Genomic DNA, 12,895 nt, shown 5'->3' with positions numbered 1-12,895 from the left:
AAAAAAAAAAAAAAAAAATCTATTGACCGTATTTGCAGGTCTATTTGTGTTCTATTTATCTGTATGTCTATTTTATAGTGTAATACACTATAATAATAATTGATAGCTAATAATATGCTTGATTGCTGTAGTCCTTTTTTTAGAGGAGAAGGAAGAGCAGAGGGAGAGGGAAAGAGAGAATCTTAAGCAGGCTCCACACCCAGTGCAGAGCCCAACGCAGGGCTCGATCTCATGACCCTGAGATCACAACCTGAGCTGAAATCAAGAGTCAGACACTTAACCAACTGAACCACCCAGGCCCCCCTTGATAGCTGTTGTCTTAAAATCAGATAACATGAATCTTCCACTTTGGTATTTCCTTCCCAAAAGTGGTCTGCCTATTCTAGTTCCATTATTTTTCCGTATACACTGTAGAGATATCTTTTCAATTTCTACAAAAAGTCTGCTGGGATTTTGGTTGAGATTGCAATGATTCTATAGATATGTTTGGAGAGAAGTTACATCCTAAAAATAGTTAATCTTTCAGTCAATGAATGTGATATATTTCTTCATTTATTTAGGTCTTCTTTAATATTTTTCATCAGTTTTTTGAAGTCTTCAGCATACAAATATGTACATATTTGTTAGATTTGTCCTAACTTAGTATTTCCTGTTTTTTGATGATATTATTATAAGTGGTATTTTTTAAAACATCCAAACTTTACTATATAGAAATAAATTATTTTATATTGATCTTACATCTGATGATATTGATAAACTTCCTTATTAGGTCTAATAGCTTTTTTTTTTTTTTGGTAAATTCATTGGGATTGTCTACATGGATCATCATGTCTGCAAATAAAGACAGTTTTATGTCTTCCTTTCCAATATGTATGCCTTTAATTTACTTTTCAGGCATTACTGTATTGGCTAGTATCTCCAATATAACGTTGAATAGTAGGGGTAAGAGCAGACATCCTTTCCTTGTTCCTGATTTTAGGGGAAGAACATTCCATGTGTCACCATTAAGTATGATGTTAACTTCAGGCTTTTTAATAGATACCCTTGATCAGATTGAGAAAGATCCATTTAATTCCCAGCTTTCTGAGCTTTTTTATCATGAGTGTTTATAGAATTATGTCAGATGCTTTTTCTGCATCAATTGAGATGATCTTTTTTTCCCCCCTTCAGTCTGTGGATATGGTGAATTACATTGATTTGCAAATGTATAACTATCTTTACATTCCCAGGATAAACTCCGTTTGGTCATGATATATTATCCTTTTTCCGTATCATTGGACTTTTTCTAGATCATTTTCTGTATCATTTCTATATCTAACATCATTGGATCCATGTATTTATTTATGAGAGACATTGATCTGCAGTTTACTTGTTATGTTTTTTTTTTTTTTTCTCCTAGTTTTGGTATCGGGTTAATGCTGGTATTAAAATATGTTGGAGATTGTATCCTTCTTTTTTCACTATTATCATCTGGCTTGCATAGGGTACATTATTTTGCTTAGAGTGGAGCCTGGTGTGCCAGAAGATTTTTTTCAATGATTTTTCTCCACCCTATATTCAGCAGTCTCTTCACATCTGTGCCACTAGAAGGGGGTTCTCTCTGCACACTCTTGCCTATTTTGCAGCAGTAGGCTCCTGTTATTATTAGGTGCTAGCCTCTTGGTGAGGCAGGGAGTGCTCTTTGTTGTCCTGTCCAGACTCAACCTTATGGAGGCCCTGTGCAACTGGACCTTGAGACTTGTCCTTTCTCAGCATTCTTTCCTCTCAGCATGGTAGCTAACCTCGGATTTGTACCTGGAGTTGGTCTTTGGTGAGAGATATGACCACTGCTTTTATTCATGTAGGACCGTGGGCCTAAGGGTTTCGTACCCCACCTCAAGGGCAGAGGTTTTTTACTCCTACTCCACACCCCACCCCACCCACTTCCAGCAGCAAAGGATCTCTGCTTTTGTCCTGGGGATGGGAAGGTTTCCTGTCTCCCCCTCCCTGGGCACATGGGTTTTGCTTTTACCCCTCCCCCAGAAGCAGTGGATTTTTACCTGTACCCAACAGGGAAAGGTTTGTTGCTTCTCTTCTAATGACTTAAGGCTTTTGCTTCTCACAATAGAAGGGTTTGGATAAGTGTGTGGGGCTGTCTGTCTGCCAGCAATAGCTTATTGCCCCCTGCATACCTCAACCACTGACATGGGCTGTTTTTGATCTCCTGCTTTGTCCCTAGTCATGTATGTGTGCTTCTGGTTAAGGACTGTGAAAAAGAACTTGGCAGTGAGTGAGTGTATAAGTGTCTGGGATGCCAGATATTCCAAACTACACTAGCCCAGTAAGAATTTAAGAATTCATTAAAATTTCAGCTGATTTCTTTTTACCTGCTTGCATGACAGCCACCTCTGTCCCATGTTTTGCCAAAAGTGAAAGAGTGCATGTGTCCCTCTAGTCACCCTTTGTAAGTCAGTTTACCAGAGTTCTCTGATGGGCTCAAGGAATGTTACAGTTTTGTAGATTATCTAGATTTTTATCATTGTTTACTTATGGGTGATATTCTCTTGTGGTTTTTCATATCCTAATTGGAAATAGACCTGGTACTTTCTAATAATGTTATGTATGGGTTATTTTTGTTTTCTTTGTTATTAAATATGCTTTAGGGAGAAGCAGATGGTTTCTAAAGCATATTTATAAAGAGTAGATTTTTATATAATGGTTACGAAATGTTTCTACTTAAATTTTATTTTTTAAATTATCATTTAAAACCATATTTTATATTATCATATATAATACATGACTTCTTTGTATATACTTCTTTGGATGTTACACATGTATAGATTCATATAATCACTACCACAGTCAGAATACAGAAGAGTTCCATCACCCCACATCTTTCTGTGCTATCCTTGTATATAGTCACACCCTCACCCTACCTATAATTCCTGGCAGCCAATGATCATGTCACCATCACTATACTTTCCTCTTTTTGAAAATTTCATATAAATGGAATCATACAGTATTGTGGCAGACAACCTAGGCGGCCCACCTCCTTCTGTAATCTCCCCCTCTTGAGAAGTGTGGGTAGAACCTGTGACTTGTTTCTAATCAATAGAATTCAGCAAACGTGATGTTATGTCTCTCATTCCCATAATTATATTAGGTTATATAAGACAACTTTATGTTAAATTAGATGCAGAACCAGGTACAGAATTTTAAGTTCCAGTGACTCCCAATACATAACTATTTCACATTCATTAATTAACTCACCTATTCATCCAGCCACATTTACAGAGCCTTTTCCATTTGCAATGAGGTAGGTACAGTGTATCTTAGTGATTAAGAGCATGGACTCTGGAGTCAGAGTACCTGGATTAAAGTTCTGTGCACCACATGCTCTCTAGATATCCTGGTAAACATTCATTAATCTCTAAAGCCTTATCTATGCAATGGGAATACTCGTAATACCCACCTAACGAGAGTCTGTGAGGGTCAAGGGAGATGGTGTATACAGAGCCCCTGGCAGAGCACGTGGCACATGGTTAGAAACAGTTTTGGCCTCTATAATCTTTGTCATTATTATGAATAATACTGCTGTTGTTATGCAGAATGACTTGGTTATGGAACTCTTCTCCATGAAATAACTATCTGATTATTAAATGAGATAATATGTCAAGTGCTGGGAACAGGTTTAGATACTATTAGATCTATAATTATTTTCTATCTTCATTATAATAATAGTAGTAACAGCCTTTATTATTATTGATTATCATTCTTCTCCCCTTCTCTCTACAGAACAGAGAAATATAAAATATTGTCCAAGGAATTAGTTTTTTCCTTTGCATTTTGTTTGGAAAATAGCAAGGTAGCGTAGCATTTCCTGATTTATGTGCAATATAGAAAATAGACAAAGAAATTATGGTTTTGATGTAATGACCTTACTTTATTTGCATTTGTTTTTTTCCAAACATGTGAGATGAGAAGACAGAATAAGAAATATTTCATTATAAAATATATAATTGAATATATCTCTTTATTTAAATAAAGACATATTTACATTGGCCTGATAATCCTCTTTAAATTATATAGTAATATTTTGAAAGCTTTGAAAAGATTAATTCTGTAATACTAATGATATCACTTTTGTTAATGATTGCAAGATCAACTATTTTGTTCTATACTAGAAGGAGAGACTGGAAAACACAGTGACTTAGATAAGATAAAGTTTATTGTGTCACTAAGTTAAAGTGTTTGGAAAGAGTTGGCTCCACTCAGGGGTTCAGGATCTGCTACCCCTAGTGAGTTGCATCCTTTTTCTAAGTCACTTGGTCCAGAATGACTATCTGAATTCTATCATGGTCAAATTCTAAGGGGGAAGCAAGAGAAAGAGGCAAAGTGAAAAAAGCCCTAGTTGGCTCTTTACCCCATTTGGAGGTACCTTCTCTGGAATCTTTACAAGTATTTCTGCTTACATTCTTTGGCAAGAAATTCCATATGACAGTGGCTTATATGGTAAAGGAGTCTGGGAAAAGTAGTATTTTAAGAGTTTATATTGCACCTTGAATGCAACTGGGGTTCTGCTAATGAGGACGAATGCAAGCAGTAGACTTAGGGTGAGCAACTAGTTTCTGTCCCAGTCATTATAACTATGATACATGGTTGTAAAAAACAAAAAAAAAAAAACAAAAACAAAAAAGTATTAAACGAATAAAGGAAATCTATAAAAGATTGAAAGGGAAAACTTTCTGTGGCAGAGAGAATGCTACGGGGTTCACCAAACGGTTTCATTTTCCTCCTGGGACACAGGGAGACTGCTTTCCCTGGCCTCTATGGCAGTTTTATCTACTTGACTGTGACCAGCAGTCATGTTTGCCAGCCCTGCCCCTAAAACTTGCCACAGGATTCTCCAGCCTCCCTCTTCATAAGATTGCTAGCCAGGTGCAAAAAACGCAGTGGAGGACTTCAAGGCTAAAGAAGATGGTACAGTCATAGATGGAAGAAGTTTGAATCTCTTAATGACTGATAGGAATAGCGATCCCTCCCCATTCTAGCCACTTGATGACCTACATTGTACTTTGACATCAGGAAAATAAACTTCTGTGGCTAAGCCACAGAGATTTAGGGGTTGTTTATAGTACAGAACATTACATACTCTAATTATTAGAGCCCTCAGTAATAATACCAGTCTAGAGATGATCTTCATTAATTTATTGGTACTTACTGTTCCAGTATTAAAGCTTATATAAAGGTGGATTTTTATAATATATATGTTTTATGCTACATGATACAGAGGCCAAATAAAACACTTCATCCTTAAATATCTTCGTTCCCAAAATTATCACTAATGATATAAAAAATTGGCTTTCTAAGTTAAGTCAGAAATTCAAATTTAAATTCAGACAGGAGAATTTTTATGAACAAAATCTACAAAATACATTTCAGACATACAAATAAAGACATGTAAATTTTTCTTAAAAATTAATTATCACCAGATTGAATTGCCTGAATTGAAAAATACCAACAAAATATAAGAAGGAGGAATTTCCAATTATTGATGAGGGTATGTGAAATGGGTACTTTCTGGCCAAACCAGGAATTTTTCTGCCTTTAGTCAAAAATATCCATGTTTGTGAAGAATTCCCTGAAACTTTCCTAAAGCATTTAGAAGAACTGAATAAAAGGAAAGACTTACTATGTCCTAGAAACAGAAAAAAAATTATAAAGAAGCCATTCTCTCTAAAATAATGTGCAGGTTTAGTGCATTCCCAATCAAGATCTTAACGAGCTATCTTTTTTTATTAAGATTTTTTTTTTTTTTTATTCATGAGAGACAGAGCGAGAGAGAAAGGCAGAGGGAGAAACAGGCTCCCAAGGAGCAGGGAGCCCGATGCGGGACTCGATCCCAGGACCCTGAGATCATGACCTGAGCCGAAGGCAGATGCTTAACCATCTGAGCCACCCAGGCGCCCTCTTAATGAGCTATCTTAATGGAGGTTTATCAGCTGGGTTATAAAATTTACCTGCAAAGGTAAGGTGCCAGAGAAGGCAAGGAAAAAAATATGTTAGGAATATTTTAAACTAGATTTTTGTTTTTTAATAAAGTGGTTTGCTAACCTCTTTTTATAAAAAAAATCACACTCCCTCAGACTTGAATGGAAATTAAACAGACACTTGTTGCCATTTCACTTTAAACTTTCTTGGGAAAATAAACCATCTCTACCGTTTCATACTTCAGCAGTTTAATTTGGCACTTCTCCCTTCTCCAATTCAGGGAGGCGCCTTCTGTCATCCCCATCACAGGGAGGGGGCGGAGCATTCTCTGAGAAGCTTGGAAGTGAGCTGTGCCTGGCCAGTCCTGAGGGAGGAGCTGCATTTCACCAGTCTGCAGCTGACAAGAAGCTTCAAGGTAATGGCTGTCTGAAAGCTAGTTATTTTCTAGGGGCTTCTCAGGGCCCTAGAGTAAAGATGAGGAAAATAGGGAGGGTGGTCTTAGAGTGGTGGGAAGGGTGTGTGCTTTTGAGAGAATTGCTGATGTTTTGAAGGAATTGATCCTTTGGAAATTTTGTATCTCCCAATGCTTTAAAAGTACACAATAAGAGAAGGGGTGATCAGATTACAGCCTCTATATTAAGGCTTCTGTGCAGCATGGCTGTTCATGCTAATTTATTGACTTGGCATCCCATGTTTATATTGTTAGACATTCTGTTACTCTTTGACTTTTTAAGCATTCATTTATTTACACACAAAAAATGATAGATAAAAATATTTGACAGCTTGGGGGAAAATACTGTAAATCAGTTGCCATATAGAAAGATTATGTATGTGTCATCTGCACATGCGTATGGAAAGGGGAACATGTATGTAGTTGAGTGAAGCCATTTGCACACCCCATGCGTGTATATATATGTGTGATTAGAAGATAATTTGGGAGAAAATAAACTGCTATATTAGCATTTCTGGGTGGTCAGGTTACTATTTTAATGTTATTTTTCAGTCTGTTTCAGCCTCTTTAGAGTAGATTTCCCCATGATTATTTTTATAATCATGAAAGAAAAATAAAACTGAAACAACATGCCCATTTTGTTTCAAACATATAAGAATTCATAGACACATGCAGACATGGAAACATACCTTGTTTTTTGCCGATAGTGGAAATTTTCCTAGACCTGATCAAATCCATGTCACCTGGTTGCTGTGTTGGCTACAGTCCTGCATGTGTTCTCCTTGCAACACATTCTTCCAGACCACAGGTATGGCTGTGGTCAGCAGGGCTGTGGTCTGACAGTGAGATAGAGTGGTTTGTTTCTATAAACACTTCTTAAAATGATTATCCAGCTTGGTGTAATCATACAATTGAATACTGGAGAATAGAAACATGAACTTCTACATCTAGTGATTTGAAATGTCTGAGAAATAAGATGAAGTGAGCAAAGCAAATTATAGCATAGCATTTATCATATGATCTCTCTTAAAATTAAACATGTATGTTAGTGACACATATGTATGCTACTACTGGACTTGCAACAAGTCTGGGAAGAACATGTCTGCCACAGTATTAATGGGATTATTTGTGTGGTTGGAGAGACAGGCTCTCTTTTTAAAATACTGTTACTATATATTTATTCATTTACTTGGTTTACATCACCAGGGAAAATATTGACATAAAATGTTGCAAATGTGGGAAAAACCTCATTTAAAGTAATTCATAAAAAATCATGTGGAAAATACTTTTTTGTGTGGAATGATGTTCAAACTCTTCTTTTGAGATCTGACGTTGGTTTGAAGTGATATGCATTCATTTATCCATGTAAAAAATTCTGGAAAGATAGAAAATATTCCTAGTGAGTATTTGTATAGAGCTGTACTTTATTTTGCATATATCTTTTTGTATCTTTTCAATTTTTAATAAGCTTCTGGATGTTTTTATAACCAGAACTATTGTAGTTGAAGACATTATAATCCTGTTATAATCCCACACAACAAAACCCTTGAGCCTAGAACAAAAAATTACAGAAGTTTGGGACAGCTCCTAGCTGGCTAAATGTAGTTGCCACCCTTCTTTCTCCCTTGAGAAGGATCTGATCCTGATTGAGGCCTTCCGTGCTTCTTGGGGAGGCTGCAGTTCTGGTCTTGGTCACAAGATGGCACTTGCCAGGTTTCCTGAATTTCTCCAGACACCCATTTTTATGAAGTCGGCAAACACAGCAATGAAACATATTTTGTATTTGTGAACTATGAGACAGCGTATCGAATGTAATTAAAATTCTGTTGAAAAATTATATATTTAAAGAAGGAAAAATCCACATGATGATCAATGTGAGGATTCAAACAAAGGTCTACAGTCTGGCTCAGAGTAGACACAGGGTAATTGTTATTTCCTTTTCCTCTTGTCCCCACCTCACAGTTTTCCTGAGAGGAATTCTTTCAACATGAACCAAATAGCATAACAGTATCACAGACAAAGAATTTAAAATAATAAGAACAAGAAGGAAAAAAAACATGATATCTAAATTGCAGATGAGATTTTATCTTAGTGTAGAGTTCCACTGCCCTAGGTAAAACATTAGGGGCACCAAAGTCCCACGGTATCTAATAACAGAGTCCCTGACACACCACTGCAGCCTCTTCCATCTCTGTCAGTATGTACATAAATTTACTCCTTAATACTCATGTGCAATAATAAGGGCATGTTCTTGAATTTGAGATATTATAAAACCATTTCTCCACTTCTCATGCCCCACCTTACCTTATGTTGCATTTTTCTCCTCACCAAACATTGTTCTTTCTTTTATCTCTTCTCTGTTTGCAACTGCTCACTTCGACCTTGGCAAAACAATTTTATTTGCTGATACTTTTCTTCTTTTCCTTTTCCCTCTTCTAGTATCCTCCATATTGTCCCCTTCAAACAACGTGTTCACACATCCTTGGGAAATTCAGCTGGAGAAGAACAGGCCACACAAGCTGTATACCTTTTGTAGTTCTAAGACAAAAGAGGCTTTGTCAGAGTATTGCTTTTGGTAGAAACTGCCTTAGCAGTGTCAAGAATAGCCAGACACCTCAAGTTCTGATAGTAATCTCTTGGCACACATATCTAAATCGTAATGGATGCTGAGTATGTCCTGTGCAATTGGAAAGACCAGTTATGGCCAGCAAAAGTTTTGTCTAGATCTGAGATGTCATCAAACAGTAAGAGAAAAAAGACATTTTCCCTAGAAGTTCAAATACTCTCACTGGATGAAAAAATTAAAGTGGAAAGCACAGAAACAAAGATTCTAAGTAAATCTCAAATTGAAGCCATTGCCTCCTCACTAGCAGCACAGTCAGAAGTCAGTGCTCCACCTAGAGAGGAAACAGCCTATGAAAGGTCACTAAAAGTGGCACTGGATATTCTGAATGAAAGAACAAATTTGAGTCAAGCAAGCAGTTCAGATGAAGAAGCAACCACTACTCTGTCTCAAAATGATCCACAAAAGCTTTCTGATTCACCCCCTCGTAAAAAGTATCGGAAGCATGAAGGAGATGACGGAGATGAAGGAGACTTATCAAAGTGTCTTGAGGAAAGTGAAAATGCAATGTCCCTGTTAGGACCTAATTTAGAGAATAATGATTCCCTGTGTGATGATAAATCACAGGTGCATGCAACCACTGATACTCTTGCAAGTGAAATGGAAACAAAGTCATCAGAAAACTCCAGCTGGTATGAAACTTTTCCTTCGCTTTCAGAAGATGACGATGAAAAGGAAAGCAAGAAAAAGATTGATATCTCAGGAGTTATGCCTCTGTATTCCACAATCAAAGAAGAGGATGTATACGTTAAAGATGAAAAGTTCACTCCAACTTGGCCATCAGACACCTTCACTGTGCCCAAAGCTGTGAAAGAGGAGGCACAGGATATTTGCCCAGAGACCCTGGGTGTTTCCTCTGAATGCTCTACCTTCTCAGAGAATATTGAAGATCCTGGAGAGGGCCCCTCAAATCCGTGCTCAAGTACCAGCCAGAATCAACCTGTGGAATCAGAAGCAGGTGCTGCGGCATCGCCCAGGCGTTGTTCCTGGGAATGTCAGGTTTCACTTAGTGCCTCTAACCGTGTCCTGGATTATTCACTCCTTCTTATGAATAATGAAAGAAATCTTCAGAGACTGGATTTTGAAGAGCTTGGGGAAGAACTTCAAGCTTCTGATAAGTCAGCACAGCTAAATCCTATTGATACTTCCATATTAGATGACAACGACGAAGATGAAGAACTTCCACGCTTTGTTTTTAATTATGAGCCTCGTTCATTTGAAACAGGAATGATAGTCTGGTTTAAATATCAAAAATATCCATTTTGGCCAGCAGTGGTGAAAAGCATCAGGCGAAAAGAGAGAAAAGCAAGTGTGCTTTTTGTTGAGGCAAGCATGAATCCTGAAAAGAGAGGCATTAGGGTGCCTTTTAGAAGATTAAAGAAATTTGATTGTAAAGAGAAACAAGCACTAGTGGAGAAAGCCAGGGAGGAATACAGTGAAAGTATTGACTGGTGCATCTCGCTGATTTGTGACTACAGAGTTAGACTAGGTTGTGGTTCTTTTGCGGGCTCTTTCCTTGAGTATTATGCTGCTGATATTAGTTATCCACTTAGAAAAGTAATCAAACAGGACACCTTTAGGAACTTATTCCCAAAGCTGCATAATGAGAATTCTGCAGAACAGATGGTTGTGACTTCCCAGACCAAGAAAATGTCCTTCCAGAAAATTCTTCCTGACCGAATGAAGGCTGCTCGGGACCGAGCCAACAAGAACCTAGTGGACTTTATTGTGAATGCAAAGGGAACAGAGAATCATCTTCTAGCCATTTTAAAAGGCACGAAAGGGTCCAGGTGGCTGAAGTCATTTTTGAATGCAAATAGGTTCACTCCCTGTATTGAAACATACTTTGAGGATGAAGATCAGTTGGATGAGGTGGTGAAATATTTACAAGAAATCTACAAACAAATAGATAAAAAAATGCTGACTCTGATAAGAGATGATAAAATTAAATTTATCCTGGAAGTTCTTCTGCCAGAAGCAATCATTTGTTCAATTTCTGCTGTTGATGGATTAGATTACAAGGCAGCTGAAGCAAAGTATCTAAAGGGACCATCCCTAGGATATAGGGAAAGAGAATTATTTGATGCAAAAATCTTATTTGAAAAGAGACGGAAACCATTAACAAATGAAGCTCATTAAATCTCTTGAGAGTCCAAACCATAACCGGAAACTTTCATAGGTATTACTTTTAAAAAGTTGCTGAACAATTCTAACATATATTTTCCAGAAATGGGAGAGTTTGGGTACTGTGTTCACTTTTTTTTTTGCCATCTCTAGGATTTGCGAGTATTACTACATCTTTGTTTCCTTTTCTTAATGCTCCTTCAAAGTCAGTTTTATTAACATATCAGCAGTTCTACTTTGCCATAAATTTTTAGAGTGCATAATTCCTAAATTATTTTTAAGAGAAAGTACTGTTTTGTTTTTTGACATTTTTTTTGTCTCTGCTGTATAGTTAAATACAGTGTGCACAGTCATTTTAATATTAAAATTGCACTGGTGTTAGATATTAAGGGAGATAATTAGAAAAAAGTCTAAAGAACATCACATATATTTTTTGCTTAATTTTTATAAAATATTAGGCTTTCTCTTAAGATAGTTGAATTATTTTTCCTGCCATGCCTATTTATTTTTGGAAAAAAAATAACTCTGAGACATGGAACCAAAGATAGAGAGATGCTTTGCTATATATTGTAATTAACTGCAATTGTTTTTGCTAGAAAACAGTCTGGAATTCAAAAATAAATAGATTACCTGCATGCAGTCTGTATGTGTGTGAATAACATCTCAGCATGCAGAAAATAATTTTGACAGCCTTGAACAGGATTGTTCATTTTACGTTTCCCTGAAATTCCGTTTATGAGAGTGTCTGTTATTCAATAGCTGAATGGTTTCTTAAAACAGGCTTTTGGCTGTCTTCATTACTAACAGTGACTTATCTTAATATAGCCTTCTGACCACATGTGGAAGGCAGCTAGAGTCATTGTATTCACAGTCTGGCTACTCCAGATGGATGAGTCCAGGCTGATTGCTTAAGAGCCCATCTAGTTTGATATAAACTATAGAAAATGCAAGCACTTTGTTCTGAGTCTTGTATCTCTGAATACATAGTCATTTGTTTCAAACCAAGCAATCTTTATCATCTGGCTTATTCATAAAATAGTTCAAGTTGGTTCCAATAATATAAATGCCAACTGGTAAGTTATTCCAGGCTACTAGAAGAGTAGATGGACCAGAATTTGTGAATTTGGAAATGGGTCACAGAAAAAGCCTCCATTTGGCCAAAGTTGACAATTATCTGAATATGTTTTAAAATAAACAAAAGTTAATGTTTGAAGCCAATGAAGTGTTTATTCTAACTTGAAACAAGACTTCAGTGAGAATAACTTTTAGGAGAGCTACTTTATTTTAAAACTTTGACATAAAAATAAATGCTAAAGGCTTAACATGAACCTGTCTGGATTTTTACTGATTGAGACAAGTTTCACACTTGGGGTTTTGTTATGTGGATACATGGCCACATGTTTATGTAAAATTTGCAAATGTTTGATGTTTTGATTTGCAATAAAGCTATTATATCTTTCACCTTGGATGGTCACTTTGTCATACTTCAGATTGTGCAGCTACATAAGTGGTGTTTCTGTGGAAAAAATATATATATACACACACACATATATATTTATAATCTGTTTGAAATTTTTGCCTGCTGTAGTTGTCATAAGTTTAACACTTGTTATATGTTATCATTATAAATAAATATTCATTATCATGATTGATTTTGTATTATTTTAAAAGAAAGCCATCTAAATTGTATAAGCTTCAGATTCCACAGAATCTTATTTGGACCCTGC

The 12,895-nt window shown here is 36.5% G+C and overlaps 1 protein-coding gene across 12 annotated transcripts in view; it reads left to right on the top strand.

The window, feature by feature from the left end:
• Positions 1–12,629, top strand: part of PWWP3B (PWWP domain containing 3B) — a 25,717-nt gene extending 13,088 nt beyond the window's left edge. For all 12 annotated transcript variants that reach the window (XM_081808478.1, XM_006732710.3, XM_031027464.2 and 9 more), the window contains 2 exons: positions 6,251–6,385; positions 8,861–12,629. In XM_081808478.1, the coding sequence (XP_081664604.1) occupies positions 9,081–11,183 (2,103 nt within the window). In that variant the 5' untranslated portion in view covers positions 6,251–6,385; positions 8,861–9,080 and the 3' untranslated portion in view covers positions 11,184–12,629. The remainder of the gene's footprint in view (positions 1–6,250; positions 6,386–8,860) is intronic.
• Positions 12,630–12,895: the final 266 nt, after the last annotated feature.

Source organism: Leptonychotes weddellii, chromosome X, assembly GCF_054177405.1.
Source record: "Leptonychotes weddellii isolate Sample4059 chromosome X, ASM5417740v2, whole genome shotgun sequence".
Taxonomy (NCBI): domain Eukaryota; kingdom Metazoa; phylum Chordata; class Mammalia; order Carnivora; family Phocidae; genus Leptonychotes; species Leptonychotes weddellii.
The sequence above is the reverse complement of the archived record's forward strand: the minus strand, read 5'-3'. Positions and strand labels throughout refer to the sequence as shown.